The sequence below is a fragment of the Ambystoma mexicanum genome, chromosome 8 (genome assembly GCF_040938575.1).
Source record: "Ambystoma mexicanum isolate Mex_15411 chromosome 8, UKY_AmexF1_1, whole genome shotgun sequence".
In the NCBI taxonomy this organism is placed as follows: domain Eukaryota; kingdom Metazoa; phylum Chordata; class Amphibia; order Caudata; family Ambystomatidae; genus Ambystoma; species Ambystoma mexicanum.
Genome location: NC_090929.1, coordinates 420,614,637 through 420,636,792, shown reverse-complemented (window position 1 = coordinate 420,636,792; position 22,156 = coordinate 420,614,637). Strand labels below are relative to the sequence as shown.

The 22,156-nt window shown below is 46.9% G+C and overlaps 1 protein-coding gene across 1 annotated transcript in view; it reads left to right on the top strand.

Annotated features, from left to right (window-relative positions):
• UBIAD1 (UbiA prenyltransferase domain containing 1) overlaps positions 1–22,156 on the top strand; it is a 91,332-nt gene that overhangs the window by 20,746 nt on the left and 48,430 nt on the right. Inside the window, exon 2 of the mRNA XM_069609937.1 lies at positions 14,511–15,102. Within this exon, the coding sequence (XP_069466038.1) occupies positions 14,550–15,102 (553 nt within the window). The 5' untranslated portion in view covers positions 14,511–14,549. The remainder of the gene's footprint in view (positions 1–14,510; positions 15,103–22,156) is intronic.

Sequence of the window (22,156 nt, the reverse complement as noted above, 5' to 3'; positions counted from 1 at the left end):
TTTAAAAAACTTTTTTTATTATTTTAAACACACCAAACATTACAAACATAGGACTTCCATGTTCAAGTTTAACGACATAACATTATAAAATACAAACTTCAGTCCCGTTCCCTCCCGCCCCCTTAACTTGCGCCAATGTGTCTATATCATCCAACTGCACGTCTTCAGGCAGGTCTATTGTCCTCTTCAAGTCCGTATCATCATCACTATGATCAGGATGGGGGGGGGCCCACCATGGTGGCCCACCAGTTGTCTCCATTCGATTAGGGGTCCTACCTCCTGCTCTCCTCCTCTGCTGACCGCTTCGAATGAAGTGACTGTTTCTGCCACTGCCCACTTCAAGAGGTCAGCCCACCACAACTCTATCCTAGGCCTATGGGCTGCCTTCCAGCCCATTGCGATCCACCGTTTGGCCAGGATGTATGCCAGGTCTTTCATCTTGCTAATGTGCCTTAGATTGCGTGGCCTAGGGAAACCTCCTAGCATACATGCCCAGGCCGACTCCACATCCAGCGTAATGCCTTTTCCTGCCAAGCCTATCTTCAGTTTTGACCAAAACCTTCCCACCTCCGGACAAGCCCAGAACATGTGTAACATCCTGGCTTCCTCCTCCCCGCACCTGGGGCATCTCTGTGTCGACTGGCCCCCAAACCTGGCGATCTTGCTAGGGGTCAGATATGCTCTGTGTGTGACATATAATTGGATTTGTTGGAGCCTCGCGTTCCGGGACACTTTCTAATATCTTTGGGCTCTATCCCATGACCCCTCCGACATAGGCTCTCCCACCTCTTCCTCCCAGAGTTGTCTCAGTAGGGACAATTCCTTCCCCACCTAAGACCCCAGTAGCTCATATATGCGGGATATCTCATGCCCACCCTCCGAGATGTCATATATCATCTCCATGGTGGCATCCGATTGTTCTGAGAGCACCACCGCCGGCCACTTCTCTCGCACTCGTTTAACCATTCTGGAGTAGGTTATGTATTGCCCTCTATGCACCCCGGTGTCCTCCATTAGTTTCTGTAATTCCAGGGCCTCCCCTTCCTGCCATATGTCTCCCAGGGTGGCCAGGCCCATCGGTTCCCAGTATCTACGGACCCTTTGTATCAATTCGGGATCCTCTCTGCATAGCGCCGCCAATGGCACCTGCATAGAAAACAGAGCCGGGTATCCCACCATCTGCCATGCTCTATGCCACATCTCCCAGCCAAGCGCCAACAGCCTCGCCATCTCTAGTACCTTTGGCTTGGACAGCCACACCACCTCTCTAAGGAAGTAGGGTGCCGGCTCCATGCACAACAGCCTGGTTTCAGCTGTTTCTTCTTCAGAAAGCCACCTGGCCACATACTGCAGTTGTCCCGCTAGATAATATAACTCAAAATTCGGTAGGTTTATTCCCCCCCTGTCAGATGAGTTCTGTAATTTCCAAAGCGCCACCCTGTTTCTGGAGTTATGCCATATGAAGCCCCTGCACAAGCTGTGGAGACTAGCAAAGAAGCGTCTAGGGATCACATGCAGCATATTTACAAAGAAGTGTAACAGTCTGGGCAGGACTACCATCTTAATTAGAGCAGCTCTCCCCATCATGACCAGGGGTAGTCTAGACCAGAATCCCATACTGTTTTAATGCCTTGAACTGTCTTTAATGTATTGTGCTTGTGTTATTCTCCTGTAGTGTGGTATATGTCAATTCCGAGATATCGGAACGACCTGGTTCGTCAGGGTATTGGCAATATTGGCAAACCCTTAGGTAGGACAAGTCTATATCTCCCCAGGGGGAACATGCTGGATTTGTTGGGGTTGACCGCTATGCCGGAGAGGGCAGCGTATCGTTCCATCACCTCCAGGATGTATTGTATATTCTCTTCTGGGAAGCGCAGATACAAGAGTATGTCGTCAGCATATAATGTAATGAGATGCGGGCCGCCCGCAGTGCGGATCCCAATTTCCCCATATTGTTGTCTAAGACAGACAGCCAATGGTTCCAACGCTAGTATATACAACATGGGCGACCAGGGGCAGCCCTTTCTGGTGCCCCTACTAAGTTGCCATTTTTCTGAGATCGTGGCACTGGTTTTAACCCTTGCAATTGGAGCACTGTATAACATTTTAACCCACCTGAGATATCCTGGCCCCATTCCATAGCCTTCTAAAGTCGCCAACAGCCAGGGCCCTCTTACTGAATCGAAAGCTTAACCGCGTCAAGTGAGATGATCTCCAGCTCACCCGGGTCCTCCTTTGTCTGATCAATAATGTGATGCAGTCTCCTATGGTTATCAGTTATATTCCTCCCAGGGACGTAGCCCGTTTGGTCAGGATGTATCAGTTTGCCAATGACTCGCTTAAGCCTGTTTGCCAGCACTACTGTAAGGATTTTGCTATCTTGGTTAAGCATCGAAAGGGGTCTGTATGACCCGCAGCCTGTGCTAGGCTTACCCGGCTTCAAGAGCGGAATGATCACCGCCTCTCGTAGGGACTCTGGCAACCTGCCTTGCTCATACGCCTCGTTCAACATAGCCAGCAGCGGGGGAAGCAGCTCTTGTTTATATGTTTTGTAGAATTCACTTGGGAGCCCATCTGACCCCGGAGCCTTACAAGTGGGCAGGTGTTGAATCACTAACTCAAGTTCTTCTAATGTGATTGGGGCATCCAGGTCCGCCCGTTCTAAGTCGTCTAGGGTGGGCAAACCTATATCTTCTAGCGTTTCCTGGATTTCTTGGTCTCTTGCTCCGCCTGGGTCCTCATAGAGCTGTTTGTAGTGTCCCAGTCTTCGTTCACTCCCTCCTGGTTATCCAGGATCCGGCCTCCCTCCCCTCTAATTTCCCTGGCCACCGGCCATGGTGCCTCGCTCTTATATAGCCAGGCCAGCAACCTTCCCGGTTTCTCTCCCCGCATGTTGTCTCTCCACATATTCCTTGTAGCTTAATTTGCATAGTCTGTCCCAGTGTTCACTACTGGCGTGTTGTAGCTGTCTCATCCTGACCCCATCTTCCCTAGAGGTGCCTCCCCTATGCATAATATCTTCTAACTCTTCCTCCGCTTCCCGCAGCTCACGTTCTATGCCCCCCTGGATCCCCCTAGATTTTGACATAGCCTCCCCCCGCACTACCACTTTAAATGCTTCCTACACAGTTCCCATAGATCGGACACTGCCAGTATTCATCTCAAAGTACTCCGTGATTGCCTCCCTTAAATCCTCCCAGAATCCCGTATCCTGCAGGGCCTCGAATCTAAGCTTCCACGTCGGAATCCGCGCTCTAAGGGGTTGGTGTTGCCACTCCAAAACCAGGGGGGAGTGGTCTGAGAGCACCCCGGCCTTATATTCTGCGCTTCTCACCTCATCTATCAGCTCGGCAGCGGCAAACACGTAGTCCAGCCTCGTGTACAGGTCATGTGGCGCCGCATAGTGCGAGTATTGCCTATCTGCGGGGTGCAACCAACTGCCTCCAGGCATCTACTAGGTCAAAATCCTTCAGGAGGGCCTGTAGCACCTTTGCAGCCGGGGTGGGTTTGTCTAGCTTACTATCCGATCTTTCCACCTTAGGATTCAGTACACAATTAAAGTCTCTGCCTCATAGGAACCTGACACCTAATAGGGGGCTAATTTTACCATACAGGGTCCGAAAGTAGGCCGCTGTGTCTTGGTTGGGGGGATATCATTTTACGATACTCACTTCCCGGTTTTCCAGCATCCCTCTCACAACTATCATTCTGCCCTCTGGTTCTCCCGTGGACTGAAGCAATTGGAATGGTACATGTGGTGCTACCCAAGTGATAACTCCTCTTGCGTAGGCCGAGTATGTGGCACCCGCAATGCTCCCCCTCCACTTTCTCTTGACCACCTCCAATTTCTCCCTGGTGAGATGGGTCTCCTGCAATCTATGTCAATCCTCATCCTTTTCAGGTACATCATAACTTTATTACGCTTCAAATAACTGTTGAGGCCCCTGACGTTCCAGGTAACCACTCTAAGGCACCCCGATGCCATAGATAAAACTTCCTGCCCTCCCACTCCGCCCGCCATCCCGCCTGATGAGATTCCCATTTTGGGTCGATACCCACCCACTCCCGTCAAACTCCCCCTCCCCCCTTTTCCCAACAACCAACCCCAACACACAACCCCTTTCCTCGCCCCACCCCTTCCTGCCCCAACAAGTGCCCAGCTCCATCCCTGGATCTCAGGCGACCCCGCGTTTGGTCCTGCCTCGGGATGCCTAGGGCAGAAACCCAGCAGGGTGTCACCGGACTACCGGTGACCTAACTAACTACTCCATATGGGGGTATGAGGACTAGCTCTGTGAGGTTCTCGTGCATCAGAAGTGTCAGTGCTCACGCTTCATATCCACTTATGTCCCTGTACGCCCATAAGCTACATCTTATACAGTAATCAAGTCCCATTGTCTTAGGCTGCGACACCCCTCGGTGCCTTGGACACAGGTTAATTATCTCTTCCTTCTCTCGTCTGGGTGCCCGACTCCTGGGGGCTGCCCTGCATGTTGAGCCATCCCATAGCTTCTTCCGGGGATTCGAAAAACAAGGTTCTATTTCTGTGGAACACCTTCAACTTCGCCAGGTAGAGCAACATATAGTTATGGCCTGCTTCGCGCAGTCTCCTCTTCACAGTCCCAAAGTTCATGCGACTACGCTGTACCATCAGGGTGTAATCTGGGTATGCTGTTACGTTTGCTGTCCCCCTTTGTATTGTTCCACCCTTCAGGAAGTTTTCCAGGATCCTTTCCCGATCTCGATAGTTCAGGATCTTGGCAATCACCGTCCTAGGGGGGGTTCCTGGCAGCGGTTTCCTCATTGGGGCCCTATGCGCTCTTTCCACCGCGAACCCCTGGGATAACACTCCCCCGGTTATCTCCTGCAGCAACATAGGTTCAATAAACTCCGTAGGGTTGGGACCCTCCGGCAAACCAACGATGCTGATATTATTATTCCTCCGGGCGCGTCCTTCCGCCCTGCTTTCTAGGTTGCCCACACGTTGCACTAGGGCGTGAAGTTCCAATTTGTGTGATGCACAGTCCGCTGTGTTCGGGCCCAATATGTGTATCTTTTGAGCGCTCCCCAGCTGGCTGCTGCCTCCGCAGCTCGGATCGATCAGCTGTGGGTCGGGTCGCGAGGATCAGCCGCCCATGCCCAGCTTCACGTGCGGTCCTGGTCCCTGATTGCTCAGATGCGCGGCGACACTCGGGTGCTTCTTGCGTTGCCGCCGGTCCAGCGCTGCTGTCACCGGCTCCCCAGGCCAGTCACTGTCGGGCTGCGGTCCGTTACTTGCTTATTCCTGCCCTGAGATGCCCAGGGCGCTGCATCGTCCCGGCCGAAAGATTCAGTGGCTCCTGCCGCGCCCCGGACACGGTCGTAGCGCTGGCTGCCTCTCCGCCTCCGACTGCTTATTTCTTCTGCGATCGGGCCATCAGGAGCATAATATGCTCATCCGTGTTGCGCCGCAGGTTTTTCTTCCCCTCGCACAGCCCGCACCGCAGTGGCTCATGCAGCAGGTAGTGCCAAAGGTCCACACGTAGGTTCCTTTGTCTTGAAGCTTCCCGGAGCCTCCGCCATCTTGCATTCGTGGGTCTCCGTCTTCAGGAACTTTGCACACTCATAACTGGTGACTCCTCGCAGTATTCGGGTTCCAATCCATCGGCATCTGTGCCCATTGTATTCATACACTAGCGCCTACATTTTAATCCTCCAAGGGCTCGTGCATCTGCACTTTTTTCCCGGATTAATACAGGATCATCAGGAGCTCCTCCAATAGCACGTCTGCTCACCTGGCCGTCTAGCCACGCTCCCACAGCAAATATCTTTTGTTATATAACAGTTTGTCAGGATGATTAAGTTAATAGTTTCTTTCCACAACACTTTTTTTTAAAAATTTTATTTACCACAACCACATTCCTCAAAGCAATTATTTATTTCCTGGTTCACTCGCCTGCCGGGTATAAAAACTGCTACAACTGTAGATGATCTCTATTTGTTCCTTGTTTCTCCACACCAGTATCCCTTGTGGTGAGGGTTGCACCATGTTTGCCTGTGTTTATATTCTGTTGGCTGTTGGCAACATGGGTTACAGGTTTCCCCAAGATGATATCCCATGAAAGGAGAATTGAGCCTGTGTTGCCCTTTTATTTTACTTGTTTGATATTAAAAACCAGTGTTACCTGTCTCTTTAGGCCAACACACTAGCTTCTTTCGGCATCCCTGTGTGACTTCTTGATGCTTCGTTGTAATATCGGTGAAGGCAGGAATTTGGTGTACTGTCAGTCCCTCTGCGGTCCAGTCATACCATTAACAGCTATCCTGCAACTGCCGTTGCCTGCATGGCCCTTCTCTGGAGCTCCACAGGCTCTGTTAGGTCTCTGCATCATACAAGCACAACAGAGCGACTCAAACTGAGGTGGGCGCACGTCTCCTGTACAGTTGCGCTTCTCTCCCTGCTGTTGTCTTCCACGATTCAGCTTCCTGCCGCGCATACTCTGCAAAACCGCACGCCTGCTCTTCCCGCATCGACTTCTGCTAGTGCTTGCACTTCTGCTTCAGCTGCTTTTCAGCCTTCAGTTGTTTTCTGGAATTCATCTGTGTCTCTCCTGACTGCTTCTCAACCTGTGGATGATGTCCCGCTTGGGCGATGTTAAATTGAAACAACTAGACCATACGGTCTTCTTGGTAGCACTATTGATCATCATTAACTTTGTTGCTCTTCCTTTTCCCAGTACCATAGAGATTATGGGTCTTTAAGTCCATAATATTTTTAAGTTTTCCATGTCTATTTAGCTCTAATATTGATATGTGAACTGAAAGTTATCGGAGCTAGGAGATGTTATGTGAATGTGCTTTGACATTGGGGTCAGGACTTCTACCTAAGACAGAATCATTATAATAGGAACATGTCAGTTTTGATTCATGAATTCCCAAGGTACAAGACTTATTACGTTTAGGTGACGTTTCATAGAATTTCTTTGGGTTTTCCCATGGGAGGGACTGGTGCAATGACGGCATGCCATCAGATATTTGGGAATGATAGGAGAGATGCGCTGTTCCTCTTCTTATGAGGATCCTAACGGAGTCAACCCTTTACCCCGACAGCCATCTCCTACCGTGGCATCCTCCCTCATGATGTCGCCCCCAGGGTTAGATCAGGTAGCGGCTGCCTTCCCCTGGCCAGTGGTTGTGAATAGGTTGCCAGAAGCCACCCAGAGGTCTGTGCCTCGGCTGCAGCCCTGAAGAACCAAAAGTCTGTAAACCGTAAAACCCTGAAACCGGACACCTGTGCTGCAACCGTCACCACTGAATATCCAAGTCCACCAAGGGTCTTATCATCTTCAGCCAGGATTTGTCACATTCCACAGCAAGTTTCATCTTTGTGGGGCATCCACAGCAAGAGTAATGACCCGACAACAGAGGCCACTGCGAAGACCGAAAGTGCTGCCTTTCCGGGACTGCTTAGTTCCTTCTTTATTCTTGCCATAAACATCCCAGGGACTCCTTCTTTCAAAGGGGGCCCATCCTCAAGGGGTCTCGTCGAGTAAAGCCAAGAGACTCCACCACTTCGCCTGCCAAGGCACTGTGGCGAGGGAGATCTTCCATCCTTTGGAATCATCCTGGAGTCCCAGATTCATTGTGTATCCTGTTCTCCTGTGGCTTGCCAGGTACTTTGGGGTAGTGGGTTCTATGGAAAAAGAAGCTGAGCATTATTGAGCATATCTGGACTGGGCTGTAATAGACAAGATGAGTACACCTTAACTTTTCCCTTTTCCCTCAGCTCCTTTTCCATCTTGGGCTGTCAGTGAACTGGCGGAAACGGTCGATCGCTCAAGACCTGATCTTTCTGGGTTTCTGTTGGGATACCGTCGGCACCAGAGTGTTGCTGACGGAGCACATGATTGCAGACCTTTCGACCACGTGCCAGGTCTTCCTCCAATCCTCTTGCATGTCGGCTTGGTGATTCCAGAGTCTCTTGGGGCTCATGGCTTCTTCCGCGTTAGCTCTACCTCTTGGATGCCTGAAAATTAGGCACACTCAGCTTGCTCTTCGGAGCTGCTTGGCCCAGGCTGCGGAACTGGATTCCAAGATCATTCTAGTCCCATCCTGCATGACGGCGGATCTTCACTGGTGGTCAACCGCCGCAACCTTTCAATGGGGACCTCCTTCCTGGAGCCCTGCCCACAAGTAACGGATACTACAGACTCCTCCCTTCTGAGTTGGGAAGCAACACTGCGTCAGCTCAAGGTGTAAAATTTGTGGACCCCTCCAAACAGGCGGTTCCATATCAATTAGCTGGACCTCCTGGCAGTTTTTCTGTCGCTCAAGGCTTTTCAACCCTCTATCACCAACGGTGTGGTTCGAATTCACACTGACAATTCTGTAGCAATGTTTTACATCAACAAACAGGGGGGCACCAAGTCTCCCTCCCTGGTGAACCTTGCTATCCAAATTTGGAATTGGGCTATCCAGCCCAATGTCACGCTCCAAGCTGTGCACATTCCTGGTCACATCAATGTGCAGACTGCCCCATCCGTCGATCGGCGGTGAGTTACGAGTGGGAGATGAACACTGATGTTCTCACCAAGAATATTGAGCAATGGGGTACTCCAGAGGTGGACCTCTTTTCAACATCCTTGAACAGGAAACTTCCTCTTTGTGCTTCCAGGGACGGGCTCGGAGTGTCTTCTTTGGGGGACACCCTTGAGATCCTGTGGGACAACATGAAAGCTTATGCCTTCCCTCCTTTGCCACTGATTCATCAGTTACTTTGGAAACTCAGGAGTGCATTGACTTGCAGTCTCCTCTTCATAGCTCCTTGGTGTCCAGCTAGGTTCTGGATTTCGGAACTGCAGCAACTGTCAGTGTCTACCCTGATCAGGTTGCCACAGATTCCCAACCTTCTTCACCAGAGAAATCGCCAGATGGGGCACCTCCTCCCCTTGGCGGCATGGTGCCTGAGTTCTGATCATTAGCGCAGTTCAACCTCTCCAAGGACAGCATGCGTGTAGTTGAAGCAGCAAGAAAGCCCTCTACAAGAGCTCAATACAGGAGCAAGTGGCTCCATTTTTGCCAGTGGTGTCTAGCCAAATCACTTGATCCCAGGCATGCTTCTATTGACATTGTTTTGTCCTTTGTATCTGACCTTGCAGCCTCTGGCTTCTCATGCAGGACATATTTGCCCACCACTGCGGCTTACCTGTCTACAGACAGCTGCTCCTTTTCGCTGACTAACCCACTCGTCAAAAGGCACTTTGAAGGTCTTTATCTTTTTTCACCAGTTCGGACACCTCACCCCAAATGGCATTTGAATGTGGTCCTCACTGCGCTGAGTCATGAGCCTTTTGAACCTATTGCATCTACCGAACACAAGCACCTGTCTTGGAAGGTGGCTTTTTGATTGCGGTAACATCTGCAAGACGAATAAGTGAGCTTCAGGCTCTTTCTGTGGAACATCAGTTCTTAGTTTTCCATAAGGATAAAGTTGTGCTTCACACTCGCCCATCCTTCCTTCCTAAAGTGGTTTCGGAATTTCATTTGAACCAGTCTAGATCTTTACCAGTCTTCTTCCCAAACCCAGCCTCTGATGCCGAGAGGGTCCTGCATAATCTAGACGTCAGATGGCCTCTGAAGTTCTACCTCGATAGGACGAGCCAACGTTCAAAAGCATCCATCTCCCGCTGGATTACTTCATGTGTTTCCAAGGCCTACAAGATTCCAGGCCTTCAACGACCAAAGGGCATTCATGCACACCTGGTCCCGGGCAAAGCGGCTGCTGTTGCCTTCCAAAAGTACATCCCTTGGGAGTCCATTGCCAAGGCGGCTAGGTGGACCCCCCCCCCCCCATTGGCTTTTTGCAAACATTAGTCTCGACCTGACCTCCCGGGCTGATGCTCAATTTGACCAGGCAGTTCTTAAGAATGTGTTCCAATAACGGACATTTCCTTCCACCGTGTAATACCTATGGTCAGTGCTTGGGGAATCCCCCACAAGTATGGAGCAAAGGGGACGGGATGTAGGAGTATGACAAAGTTACTCAACCGTAGTGACTACCTTACTCCTAGTCCATAGTCCCCTTTCCTCCATACGCCCGCCTGCCGTCCCATCTAATAAGTATCCTCTATTGTTGCTTAAATTGTCTGAGACCTGGCGATAGAAAGGACTGAAGGGCGATGCGCAGGGTGGAGCTCAGGAAGGCAGGGCTACGGTCATGTGCGGTGGCCCCACGTAAAAATGAAAGGACAAAAAAATTCAACTTTCTGATGCTATTAAAGTGCTCTGGTCCCGTCACGAACGACAGAATGTCCCACAAGTATGAAGGAAAGGGGACTGTGGAATAGGAGTAAGGTAGTCTCTACTTTGAGTAACTTAGTCATTGTACAGAGTGGGATATACTTGTAGGATTGTGAAAATGACCTCCTCCAAAGTCAGGAATAACACACCTGCAAACTCAGTGGTAGGTAGTATGAAACACGAGAAAAGGGGGCCTCCATCCAAAATAATAGTCTAACACCAAGAAATAATCATTCGACACGTTATGTTGAAGGTGGAACTCGCACTAATAATGGTAAGTGCGACGTTATGGAAAAAAAGATCCAATCACCAAAACTGTAACCACAAACTCCACACTAAAGATGTATGTGGAGAGAAGTGCGGGACCGAAGAAGAATACTGGCAAGGGCCCCCGGCAGTTTTTAAAACCTGTTTTTTCGTCAATCTCTCGACGACATTAATATTTTGTGCTTGTGGAATACCAGAGGGTTGACACGTCTTGCCAGTGAACATGGTCTATTGGCAAATATGAACCTCTTTTCCATCATAACATTACAAGAAACTTGGCTGATGGAACAGTGTCACTTTGATGGTAGGGTAATGGCCCAAAATGTCGCCCTCACAATTGTGATGGTCGAAATGCCTGACTTTTTTAAAACACCCCTTTTACACCAAATATATATGTGGGGGGTATGGGATATTCTAGTAATATATGGTAGGGGTTCCGGGGGTCTCCACCCCCTCATATCTATGTGGTGCAAAGCGGGTTTCATTAAAAAATTTAAAAAGTCGGCATTTTCGGCCGTCGAAATTGTGTGTGATCACATAGATCCGATGGTAGGAACACCCTACAGATATTGGCTACTAAAGGCCCCATCAGGTGCCCCAAGGGAGGACTATTAATCGCAGTACTCCAACCTTGGCATTGAAGTGAAATGATTGGGTCAACTGCTATGGTTCAGGCGGTTAAAGTAGCTCACCTGCAAACTTAAAGTTCTAGTCAACATTATGACCCCCCCCCCACTCCTATTATGCTGCTTCTGAATTTAATGGGGCCACTTTTAGTAAAATATTAGATGACCATGCATCCAACTTTCCAATTTGGATAGTGGGTGATTCTAATGCTAGAATAGGTGACAACAATAGACTAATTCCAAAGTAAGTCTGCTCCTGCAGTGTCATCTGCAACAAATGGACAAGACAAGGTTTGGGCGAATATGCTCATGGTTTTACTAGGCGCAATTGATACTGTACAAGGGATGCTACCAAAGCTTTCACGCGTGTGAGTGTTAAAAGTACCACAACTATCGACTATGTCTTTGCCAACCAGGCTGGATTGCCGTTGGTGGAGGACATGGCTGTCCTAACGTGCAAGGAAAGCAACCATATGCCCTTGCGCGTACTTATCAAACCCTTATCAGATCACAGGACAACCAATTCCTCAGACTTAAATGGGGACATATTTATCAATAGTGGACAGAATCACCTAATCTGGATGAAGAAAGAAATCCGGTAGGCTACTCCCCATTTTTATTCAGCAATATGCTGTCAATTGTGACTCTAGCAATTCAAGTATCCTGTCTGATTTTCACTATTGATTACCAATGTGAAAGAGACCATCCAACAGAAACAACCCTATAAAAGTACCCATCAGCGCTGGAATAGGGTCTATAAAAAGGAATCCCACTATACCCCCAGGAGCGAAAAAACTATTTCTGGCTAATATCACTGAAGTCCTTTACCCTATATTGGGTATGTACAGTGCCATTGAAATTAATGATCACCTCAAAATAGCCAAAAATAATTATCGTAGATGGCTCAGGGAACATCGACTAAGATGTGAGAGAGAGAGAGACATGGCAACAGATTGCCAACCTCGCTACTGCTGGAAACAACACAGAAATCTGGGTGGTGATAAGGGGGGCAGCTAAAAGAGACATACCTATCACTAGTGTGCCTGAGCCTGTGTGGACCACCCCTATTGCATCTACTCTAGGTGCGATTACCCCTGTTGATGAAGAGTTACCCTTACCACTTGTAAAATGGGAGTGTAAGTCTTCGATTACAGACATTACCTTAATAATTGAGAGGCTACATAACTCCCGAGCAGCAGGCCCTAACGGAACATGCAATAACCTTCTCCAACTGTCCAGGGATGTGGGCACATGCATTACATCTCTCTATTTTTTTAATTTTTTTTTTTTATTTTTATTTTTTCCACTGTGGAGAATTTGGTAATCTTCCTGCTACCTGGACTGAGAGCCATATCCTTCTGGTGCACAAGAAGGGTCTCTGGAATAAGCCTTCCAATTACTGCATGCTAGCCGTGCTGGATATACCGGAAAAAATATAAGTGTTATTAGTAGAACTAAATCTGTGCATTAAAGAGAATGCTATCCTCCATCCAAATAAGATTGGGTTTAGGACAAAATCTAACATGGTGCATAATTAATTAATCTTGGTCTAGGCAGTCGAATATGCATGGATGAGACGTGACGCTGCCAATTACTGTGCATAGATCGACTTCAGTGGCACTTTCGATACAGTGATGCACAATAAATTGTGCAAAAAATTAGTTGTGGAATATCCTGTGCGGTCTGTTAAAAATTATCATCTTGTTGCACACACATACTAGCATTAGGGTTCACCTTGATGGTCAAGGTAAGTTATCTCAACCCATGAATACATGAGGTGTGAGGCGAGGCTGCATAGTCGTGGCAACACTCTTTTAATCTTTATCTGGCCGACCTGAAAGATGTCTTAAGCTGTTTTAATAATTAACCAGTTAAAGTGGGCAAACAAAACATTTGCTGGCTCGGCTATGTCGATAATCTAATCCTGCTAGACCATACCCCTAAGGGGCTGCAAACAATGATTGATGCCCTGGGTGAATATGCAAAAACAAACTAAGAGTAAAATCATGGCGTTCACAGGCAAAATCGAGTTCAGACAGGACATTGTCTGGAAACTAGATGGTGTTCCGTTTGAACGTTTCAAGTGCTACTAATACTTAGCGGTGAACCTGAAACGGAACACACATTGGAATGAAATCAACGATAAATGTTCGAAAATAGTAAATACTGTCAATACATTCATTGGGAGAAATGGAGGATGTTCTATACGATTCTATTGCTATACTCTTCTAAATTTCTGCCAGTGTTGGCCTATGGTATAGAGGTCTGTGGACATAACCTAACTGGTGAACTAAAGAAATATGAGGCAAAAATATTCCACAAACTGTTTAGAATGTCATACACACTATCAGTTGAGTTCCTACGATTGGAGTTTGATCTGAATGGCACGTTGTCAGACGTTATTCTCAGATTGGCCATGTGCTATGAAAAACTGTTACTCCTAGATAATGGTACTGTAATGGTAAGTTACCTACAGGCTTTTCTGTTCCTTGACAGATGTAAGAGCATGGGTACTATGGGCAAAATTCTGATATTACATACTAAATAGTTTGCAGGTTTTGAGCGTAGAGTAGACCACATCAGTCTGTGCATCCAAACGATGGACAAGGCAGAAACTGAATAGTTCTACGTGAACAAATATGTATATCTATCTACTAACACCGACGATAGCTTTCCCTATATCCAACACAGACTAGCGTGTGTTTGCACGGATGTGCCGTCTCTGTGGAGAAAATGTGCTAGAAACATTAGAACCCATATTAGTTGATTATGAGTTTAAATCTAATAAGAAACAAATATGTAAAATCATATAACATTGATTGCATAGCTATGTCTTGTCTGTTTTTAAATTTATGTAAGGTGACGACCTACATTTTATATCTTTATGGTAAAATTTTATCTGGTCAAATATTTAATCTGAAGTGTAGAGATATTTTAGATTAATTTACATGGACGTCTAGACTAATATGCTTCTAGTTTTATGATCTAAAGTTTATATATTGTTTTAATACCCCCACTTGGAGGTTTTGATGATGTATAGGATGTGATGTGGATATTTGAGAATATGAAGGACGTGTATTTGTTATGTTTTGGTGTTTTATCATGTAAAATGTCCAATGTGTATACAAACCCTATTGGCTGTGCATATAATAAATAAATAAATTAGGCATTGGGCATTTCTCAAACTAAGTTGTCTGGAAGAAATACAATTTTGTTCCATCACCTATATGTAAGTGTACCCAGAACCCCCATAAGCTTTGTCCAACCTGTAGTCAATTTTGACGTTTTCTCTGTGATGGTTCTGAAAGTGTCATGTGCTCTTTGTCTTCACTGCAGGCACTTCATTTTGATCTTTGTGCAGCCAATCCTTCCAAAATGAAACCAGAGGAAAGTGTGAATAAAATAATCAACAGTACGACTAGCTTGCATGTTCTGAACCTGCATTGCAATGGAGGACATGTACAGGTAACCAGCGACCCAGATTTGCAACACCATGAGAAGGCATCTACTGCGGTTAACACCTGGAGGCAGAAATGTGCCTCCTATGTTCTAGCACTTCGGCCTTGGAGTTTCAGTGCCTCCCTTATCCCTGTGGCACTGGGCAGTGTCCTGGCATACCGGTCACAGGGTAGGTTAGATATTCTGTTGTTACTGGTGTGTGCCGTGGCTGTCCTTGCCGTACATGGAGCTGGGAATCTGGTGAACACCTACTATGACTTCTCCAAAGGTATTGACCATAAGAAGAGCGACGACCGCACTTTGGTGGACCAGATCCTGGAGCCACAGGATGTAGTGCGGTTCGGGGTCTGCCTATACACATTGGGTTGTTTCTGTGCAGCCTTTATATATATCTTGTCCACGCTGAAGCTGGAGCACTTGGCCCTCATCTATTTTGGGGGGCTTTCTGGTTCCTTCTTGTACACTGGAGGTAAGTGGATGGATGGATGCAATGAATTAATGAATGGAAGCAAGAAGCATGCTAGCAGGTTGTGTCCATGGGTGTTTGGCAGATTTAGCAACAAGTGTGTTTATTTATTATTTTTTTTCTTCAATCCTTTTGTAGTTTTACACTATGGGCGAGATGCTGCACACAATACACCTCTTTTGTCAAGGATGAATTTGCGAGTAAGCCCACTCAAACCTTAACAAGCAATTATTGCCGTTAAATCCTAAGTTCAGTGGGGGGAAGAAGGTGAGAGTGGGTTTGAGAAACGTTTTAGATTCAAACCGAGTGCACCTTGTATTTTACAGAAAAGTACTACATTGATCTTAAGCTTCTATGAGGAATCTTAAATGTTTAGTTTCTAGAAGCAACTTCCATTCATCCTTTTTGTTACACATTCCGTCCAGTAACTTGGGATCATCACTTCTTTGGGAAAACCGACTGTATGATAACCTTAAATGTCCAATTTATGAATACATCAACCCTAAAGAATGGGGTGCTTAACCGAGGTGGCTAAAGGATGGGGTGCCTAACCGAGGTGGCTAATCTACGCATCTTGAATATTTGGTACCCAGTGAAAATGTTGCAATGTAGTCCAGTAAACGTTTGTGGAGAAAATACCTATGCAGTGAAAGTCCCCAAGCAAATGGTCAACAAATGCAGTAAGTGTTCGTGTTAAGGACAGTTTAGTGATCTTGTGATTGATTGTCTAGTTTAAGGTTGAGTTATTTTTAGGATATGGTTATGGTGGCTGTGGGCGAGCTGGTGATTTGGGGTTTGGTTAGTGATCCTAACGAGAGCACTGGGACGTTGCCATCCATGCTGGTCCTTGGAACGGTTTGCTTAATGACATTAACACCTATCCCAAGGGCTGGGACGGGACTAATTAAAAGTATTTTCATAAAAGGGAGTAGGGGGTTGGGGGAAGATTGTAGCTGGGGGAACCGGACGTCCTGCGTCTTGGAGCGTGGGCTGAGATCCCCAGTTTCAGCTCACGTTCCTAGCCATGTGATTGGCTAGCTCCCCCCGCCAGGGGGCTTATTGTATTCTTTTTTTTTTGTTTTTGTGTTTAACCAAAAAAGGTTTTTACAAAAGAAGTTCAGGCTTCCATTAAAAATACTAGTTCAATACTTGGGACACCACTTTTGGTCGAGAAGGGGCCGTTTGGCTAAGGACTGACTCCTACAGGCATGGAGTTCATGGTGGTATCTGAGTAGTTGGCTCTCTTGAGTGCCACTATTAGGAATTTGGCTGCCATCCAAGACCATTTTGCAGAATCGCCTGCCATTAGTCGAAACCAGCAAGTTTCTTCATCCAAAACAGAAGGTTCTGAAGTAAGTGGTGCCAGGTATGATTGTCTTTCAACTGTTAATGCTGGGCAAGACATAATAAGATGTTGAATAGTTTCTGCCTGGTCTGTAGATCCACAAAGCCGACAATTTGATCTAAGTGAACGGGCTCGGATAGCCAGAATTTCCCTCGTGTGAAGCAGGTTCAGTCATGCACGCATGAAGGTTTTCCTAAGTTCTTTCTCTGGGAATTTTTCACAGTACTTCAATGGAACCTTCAACTGATTATGCACCAGGGGCAGATGTTTTAGAGATTTGTATTGCAAAATTTTTTCATTGGTATTTATCCAGTCCTGGTGCTCAAGTTTCGCTTTTACTCGTCCTGGCTTCGTAAGTAGAGTTTCTTCCGAGCAAGCGACTTCTTCGAGCATTTCTAGAACTTTTTTTACCCATGCCGCTAAAGGTTTACAAGTACCTTTCTTGATTTCTCTTGCCACAACCTGAAAAATTGGGGGCGAGCTTGAGACAAGATTTTCCCGTACAGCTGGACTGCGCTTTGTGCCACCATCGAGGCTAAAGAGGAAAGGCCCAAGTCACGCCGAATTGCCGGCATATGGGGCAGATTTGGGCAAGCCCAGTACTGATTTCCACAGAAATCCCTCTATCTTTGGCCATATCTCTGAAGGTAGGTTTAGATTGGCCGCCATACCATAGGTTATTGCTGGCACTACTTTAGTCATGTAGAACTGAAGTGCTGGTGTCCAAGAGAACGTGCCAAATTTTTGATCCACAGCACGGGTTTGCGCCGCCAAATTTCTGATTTTTCCCCATAGTGAGTCCTGAAGGGTTTTGTCGTTTGGAGAGTTATCAAGCAGGACACCCAGGTATTTGAAGTCCTTTACTACTTCAATTTTTGTTTTTTCTAGAAACCAAGATGGCGTATTCTGGGTTTCTTTGGTCGATTTGGCAAAAATCTGATTTTTAGTTTTCTTTTTGTTAATTTGGAGGTTATTTCCCATGTATGTGGTTAAATTGTTCAGTTGTCTTTGCAGACCTATAGCCGTCTGATCCATGAGGATCAGGTCATCGGCGTACCATAGTCTAGACACTTTGCAGAGTCCCAGTTTCGGTGCGAAGGAGCGTACCCCTTTTTCTGACTCTTGGAAATCACTGATGAAGGCTATGAGCAGAGCTGGTGCTAAGGGGCAGCCTTGTTTTACTACTCGCTCCGTGTAGATCTGGTCAGAGAGAATTCCTTGTTGGTTTAGGCGGACTCGGAGGGACGTTGTTGTATGGAGAGCTATTATCGGTTCTAGTATCGGTCCGGGACACTTTCCGTTTGTAAGCTTAATCCACAGTTTGGTGCGGTCCACTGTGTCGAAGGCCTGAGACAGGTCCACCATGGCCATGTAGATTTTGGGCGCCCCCCCCTTTCACTTTTGCTTTAAGAATGTTGAGAATTAGGAGGTTTATCGCTGTTCTGGCGCCTTTTTGAAAGCCAGTTTGGAACATGTCTGCAGCCGGAGATTTCATGGCCCACTCTTTGAAGTGTCGCAACAGAAGAGACGCAAAGATCTTCCCTATAATGTCAAGTAAGACGGTCTATAGTTTGCCGGACTGTCTCTTGGCCCCTTTTTAAAAATCAGCACCAAAACTGCCTCTGTCCAAGTCTTGGGAATTCGTTTCTGTTTAACACAGTAGTTGAATAACTCGCCAATAACTCCGGCCCAAGCTTTCGGGTGGTTTTTCAGGTCCAGATTTGTCAGACCGTCGGGGCTCGGGGCTCTAGAAGATTTTAAGTTTATAATTACTCTGAGGATGTCTGCCACATTTGATAGATCAATCCTGGGTTCTTCGTTCCTACGAGACGGGTGCGACACTACCGTTGAAGGCTGACGATAGAGTTCAGTAAAATGTGACATCCACTTTTGCTCGGCAACCGAATTGGTAAGTGGTTGTGCGCTCTGGCCATGTGCGCTCTTCAGGAGCGACCAAAAGTCTCTCGTGTTCCTAGATGCTAAGGCATTTTGCATGGCTTCAGCATCGTTCTGGTATAGCGTCTGGCGTTGTTGTTTTAGCCAGGCTTTGTATGTCCTTTCTCCGAGATGGTAGGCATTCCAAGATTCCTTGGTATTGGATTTCAGAGCCAGTCTTTTTAAATTTTAGTTCTTTCCGCTTTACTGCCACCATTCGGTTGTATGTGTGGATGTGTTTTTGGTGGGTCGGTATTTTCCCGGCAAAGCTCACTTTATGGGGGGCCAGTAGAGAGACATATTCTGGTCTTGCGTCTGTCGGATCGCCGGATGAGGGTCCTTGTTTTCTACGTAGTTTGCCCTCGAGGGATCTGATGTTTTCAGACGTTAGCCGTAGTCGATCTTGCTGATTGTTGGATTCAATATCGGAAGAGTAGTGGAATCGTTCACGAGAGGCTCCGCCCCATGACATATGCAAGAGGTTGTGGTCACTTTTGTTAGTTTTTTGGATTTTGAAGGCGAGAAAAAACGGAATCAGGCCTTCTGTAATAAAGATGTAGTCCAAGTTGGCGGCTGATTTCGCCCTTTCACATGTTGGAATTTGGATGCCCCCATCCTGGAATGTTACAGCATTGTATAACTTTCTTGAGTTCATTAAATTTAACCATGCTCGGCCTCTTTCATCTATCATCGCCAGATTGGCAGGGGTACCGTCATCTGATGCAGCTATCCCGCATTTTGCATTTAGGTCTCCACACACGATGATATTGGACACATTGCGGTTGACTCTGATTTCATCAATTTCGTTGGCTACTAGATTACAGAAGTCTTTGGTTGAAGTTCTATCCGGATTCCAATACAGGTTGATGATGGCTAGATCAGCACTAGCCCATGCGCCTTGGTCCAGATCTTGGTGGTGCCAAGTGGTTAGGGTGGCCAACATGCCGTACTCTTCTCTGATTTTTTTCCCTTTGGGGAGATCTCTGAGCCCATGCGTATGGCGGTCAGTAAACCCGCTGATGGTCTGCCTAGCGTGGACTCGGATGCTGGCGAAACCTCAATTGTGAAGCCATCCAATGCTGGTTTTTCCCAATAGCCATGTCTCTTGCAGACACAGCAAATCGAATAAGCCTAGATTTACATCGCTCTGTCTGGTGAGATGATGGTGGCCCCTTGTGTTCAATGATGCCATCTGCAGGATGGTCTTGTTAGGATAAATCGGCGGTTTTTCCGTCTGTCTGCTGTGGCTGACGGCATCATGGGTTCGCTGCTAGTCCTTCTGCTTTCGCCCCAATGTATCAGTGATCCACTTCCATGATTTGTTAGCCCCTACTTCTTTTGTTTCTGTCTTAGGGGGTGTCCTCTCCACTCTCCTTTGTTGGCCAACCTGGTGGTGTTCTGGCGATTTCTTTTTTTTTTTTTTTTTTTTTGAAGTATCCCTAGTTGAGTGATTTCTATGGGTCCGGATTTGTGAATGGTCAGCCGGTTGTTCCCTCCATTTTCTGTCTCTTCTCCTCCTTGAATCGTCCCTTCTGCCGTCTTGGCGAGCGACTTTTGATCTTAGATGGTCGTTTCTTGTCCTTGATGCATCCCTCTTTTCTCTTCCAGGCTCTTCTGAGGCCTGGTAAGAGGTCTGTAGTTGTTGTAATTTAAACCCTAGACGCTGGAGATATTTCGACACCTCTTGAGGGAGGTCACTTAACACCTTTGATCTTATGTGTAGATATGCCTTTGCTCGATGTTCCCTGTGGTAAGGCTCTACAAGAGCAAAGTCATCTGTCGTTAGGTGGCGAAGTTTGTCAACTTTCTCCATTATTTTTAGCACCGTCCTTCTGTTCAAGACTGTGTAGCTGTCTCTTGAAGAGATTTGTTCCAGCTTGAAGAGTGATGTTCCAACCAGCTTTGCCTCCTTCTTGGATTCGGCCTTTTTGGATCTAGGGAGGTTCCCTGTACGATAATACTCGAGGTCTGCCCAACTGAGTCGGCCGGAGTTTTCTTGAGTCACTTTCCTGCTCCTCTTTGTGGCTTAGACCTTGATCTGTTTGGTTTAGGGTTTTTATTGCCTCGATGATAGTGTTTGGTGTGTTCGAGCGCAGCCTTTGGTCGTGGCCAGTAGAGGCTTCTATCATTTGCTTTTTCACTGTCAGTGCAGGCTGCACCGCTTGTTCAGATGGTACGTTTAACCACTGGTCTTAAGTCTGAAGGAGAGGGCACTTCTACACAGTCCAGGTGTAGTGACAAGTTCATCAGATCCGAAGAAGGGACTGTCGATTGGTTGTTGGAGATCTGTTGTTTTTGTTTTCCTTTGTCTTTAGTGATGTGTTGACCGTGGGGCTGGTGGGACAAGCCTGTGCGCCTCTGGCCGACTTTTACGGTAGGCGTACTTGAGTAGTGGGTGGAGTGCTGAGTACAGGACACTTCTTCTGTTGATTAGAGTTTCCTGTGGGCACAAGTACTGGGTTCGAGGACGTTGGAGGAGCTGAGAGCTTTGGTGGCATTTTTGAAAAGATTGAGGCCAAGTCCTTTAACTTTCCTGACTCTACAGTCTGTGTGGCGATAGAATGTGAAACTTTGGTGGTTTGAGACGGGTTGCCTCTATTTATGAGCTCTTCCCCCAGTTTTGCGATATATATATATATATATATATATATATATATATATATATTTTGTTTTCCTCTAAATTTGCTTGTGTATTGTTTGAATTCCTTTCTGCTGCCGTTAAGTAGCCTTCAATGAATGTCAATTTGTCCCTCATTGAGGCTATCATTGAAGTGTTGTCTTTTAGTGCCTCGTGGATAGATTTGTAAAGTTTCCAAAATGGGTTTAGAGCAATCGTAAGTGTGGACATAATTGATAGCAGATCGTTTTTTTAAGTGGTCTCTTTTTCTGAGAGACCTGAGATGTCATTCTGCCCTCTGTTTCTGTGCGGATTATTTAAGGGTTTTTCGGTTTGGTACTGCGGTAGCTTGTCTGATGATCTTTTCACCGCCGGTGTCACTGGGTCTTGTGTTATCGCAGGGATTTCTCCCCACATTCTGTTGTTGTTGCTTTGGATGAGCGCTCGTGTCCATGTAACAAGAGTCATCCGATAGTACTTGACTGCGGACCGATTCAGTCCGGTCTCGCGCTACTGGATCTAAGTTTTGGGCGATCACTGGCCCGCGTATTGGGTCAGAGGCAGAAATATCTTTTGGTTCTTTGCTGGCTTTGTCACTTTTATCCTGTACAGCCTTACGATTTACTATTTCTTTAGGCATAGTACCACATGGGGGCGTTGGTGTCTTTGGCTCTGTGTTCGGGCCTGTATTAGTGCCAATGTGGGCATGCCATTTCAGTCTTACATTAGGCCTCTGGGAATTCGGGTCTATTTTTCGAGCTTTAGTCAGCGGAGTGGGGTCTTGGATAGTTTCCAACATTTCGGCATCCGACAGTTCTGGCTCTTGATCCAGTTTTCTTTTGTGTTGTTTGATGAAGTATTCTTTTAATGAAGACGATATCAACGGCGCTGGTGGACATTTGAAACCCCCCTGATTTATTCGGCCTGTCTTCCGATATTTTTTTGAAGTCAGCTTGTCACCCATAATTTTCTATTTTCCGCTGGCCTTAGAGCCGGGGCACTTTGGTGCCTTATTACAATTCTTAGGTATCACCACGGAGGGCCCCTTTTCCCCAACCTGGATTTCCTCAGAGGATTCGGGCTGATCTTTGGTCGGGTTTGACTTAGTGATTGCGATTGGAGAGGAGCGGATAAGGTCCTCATCTACTGCCTCGACCCTA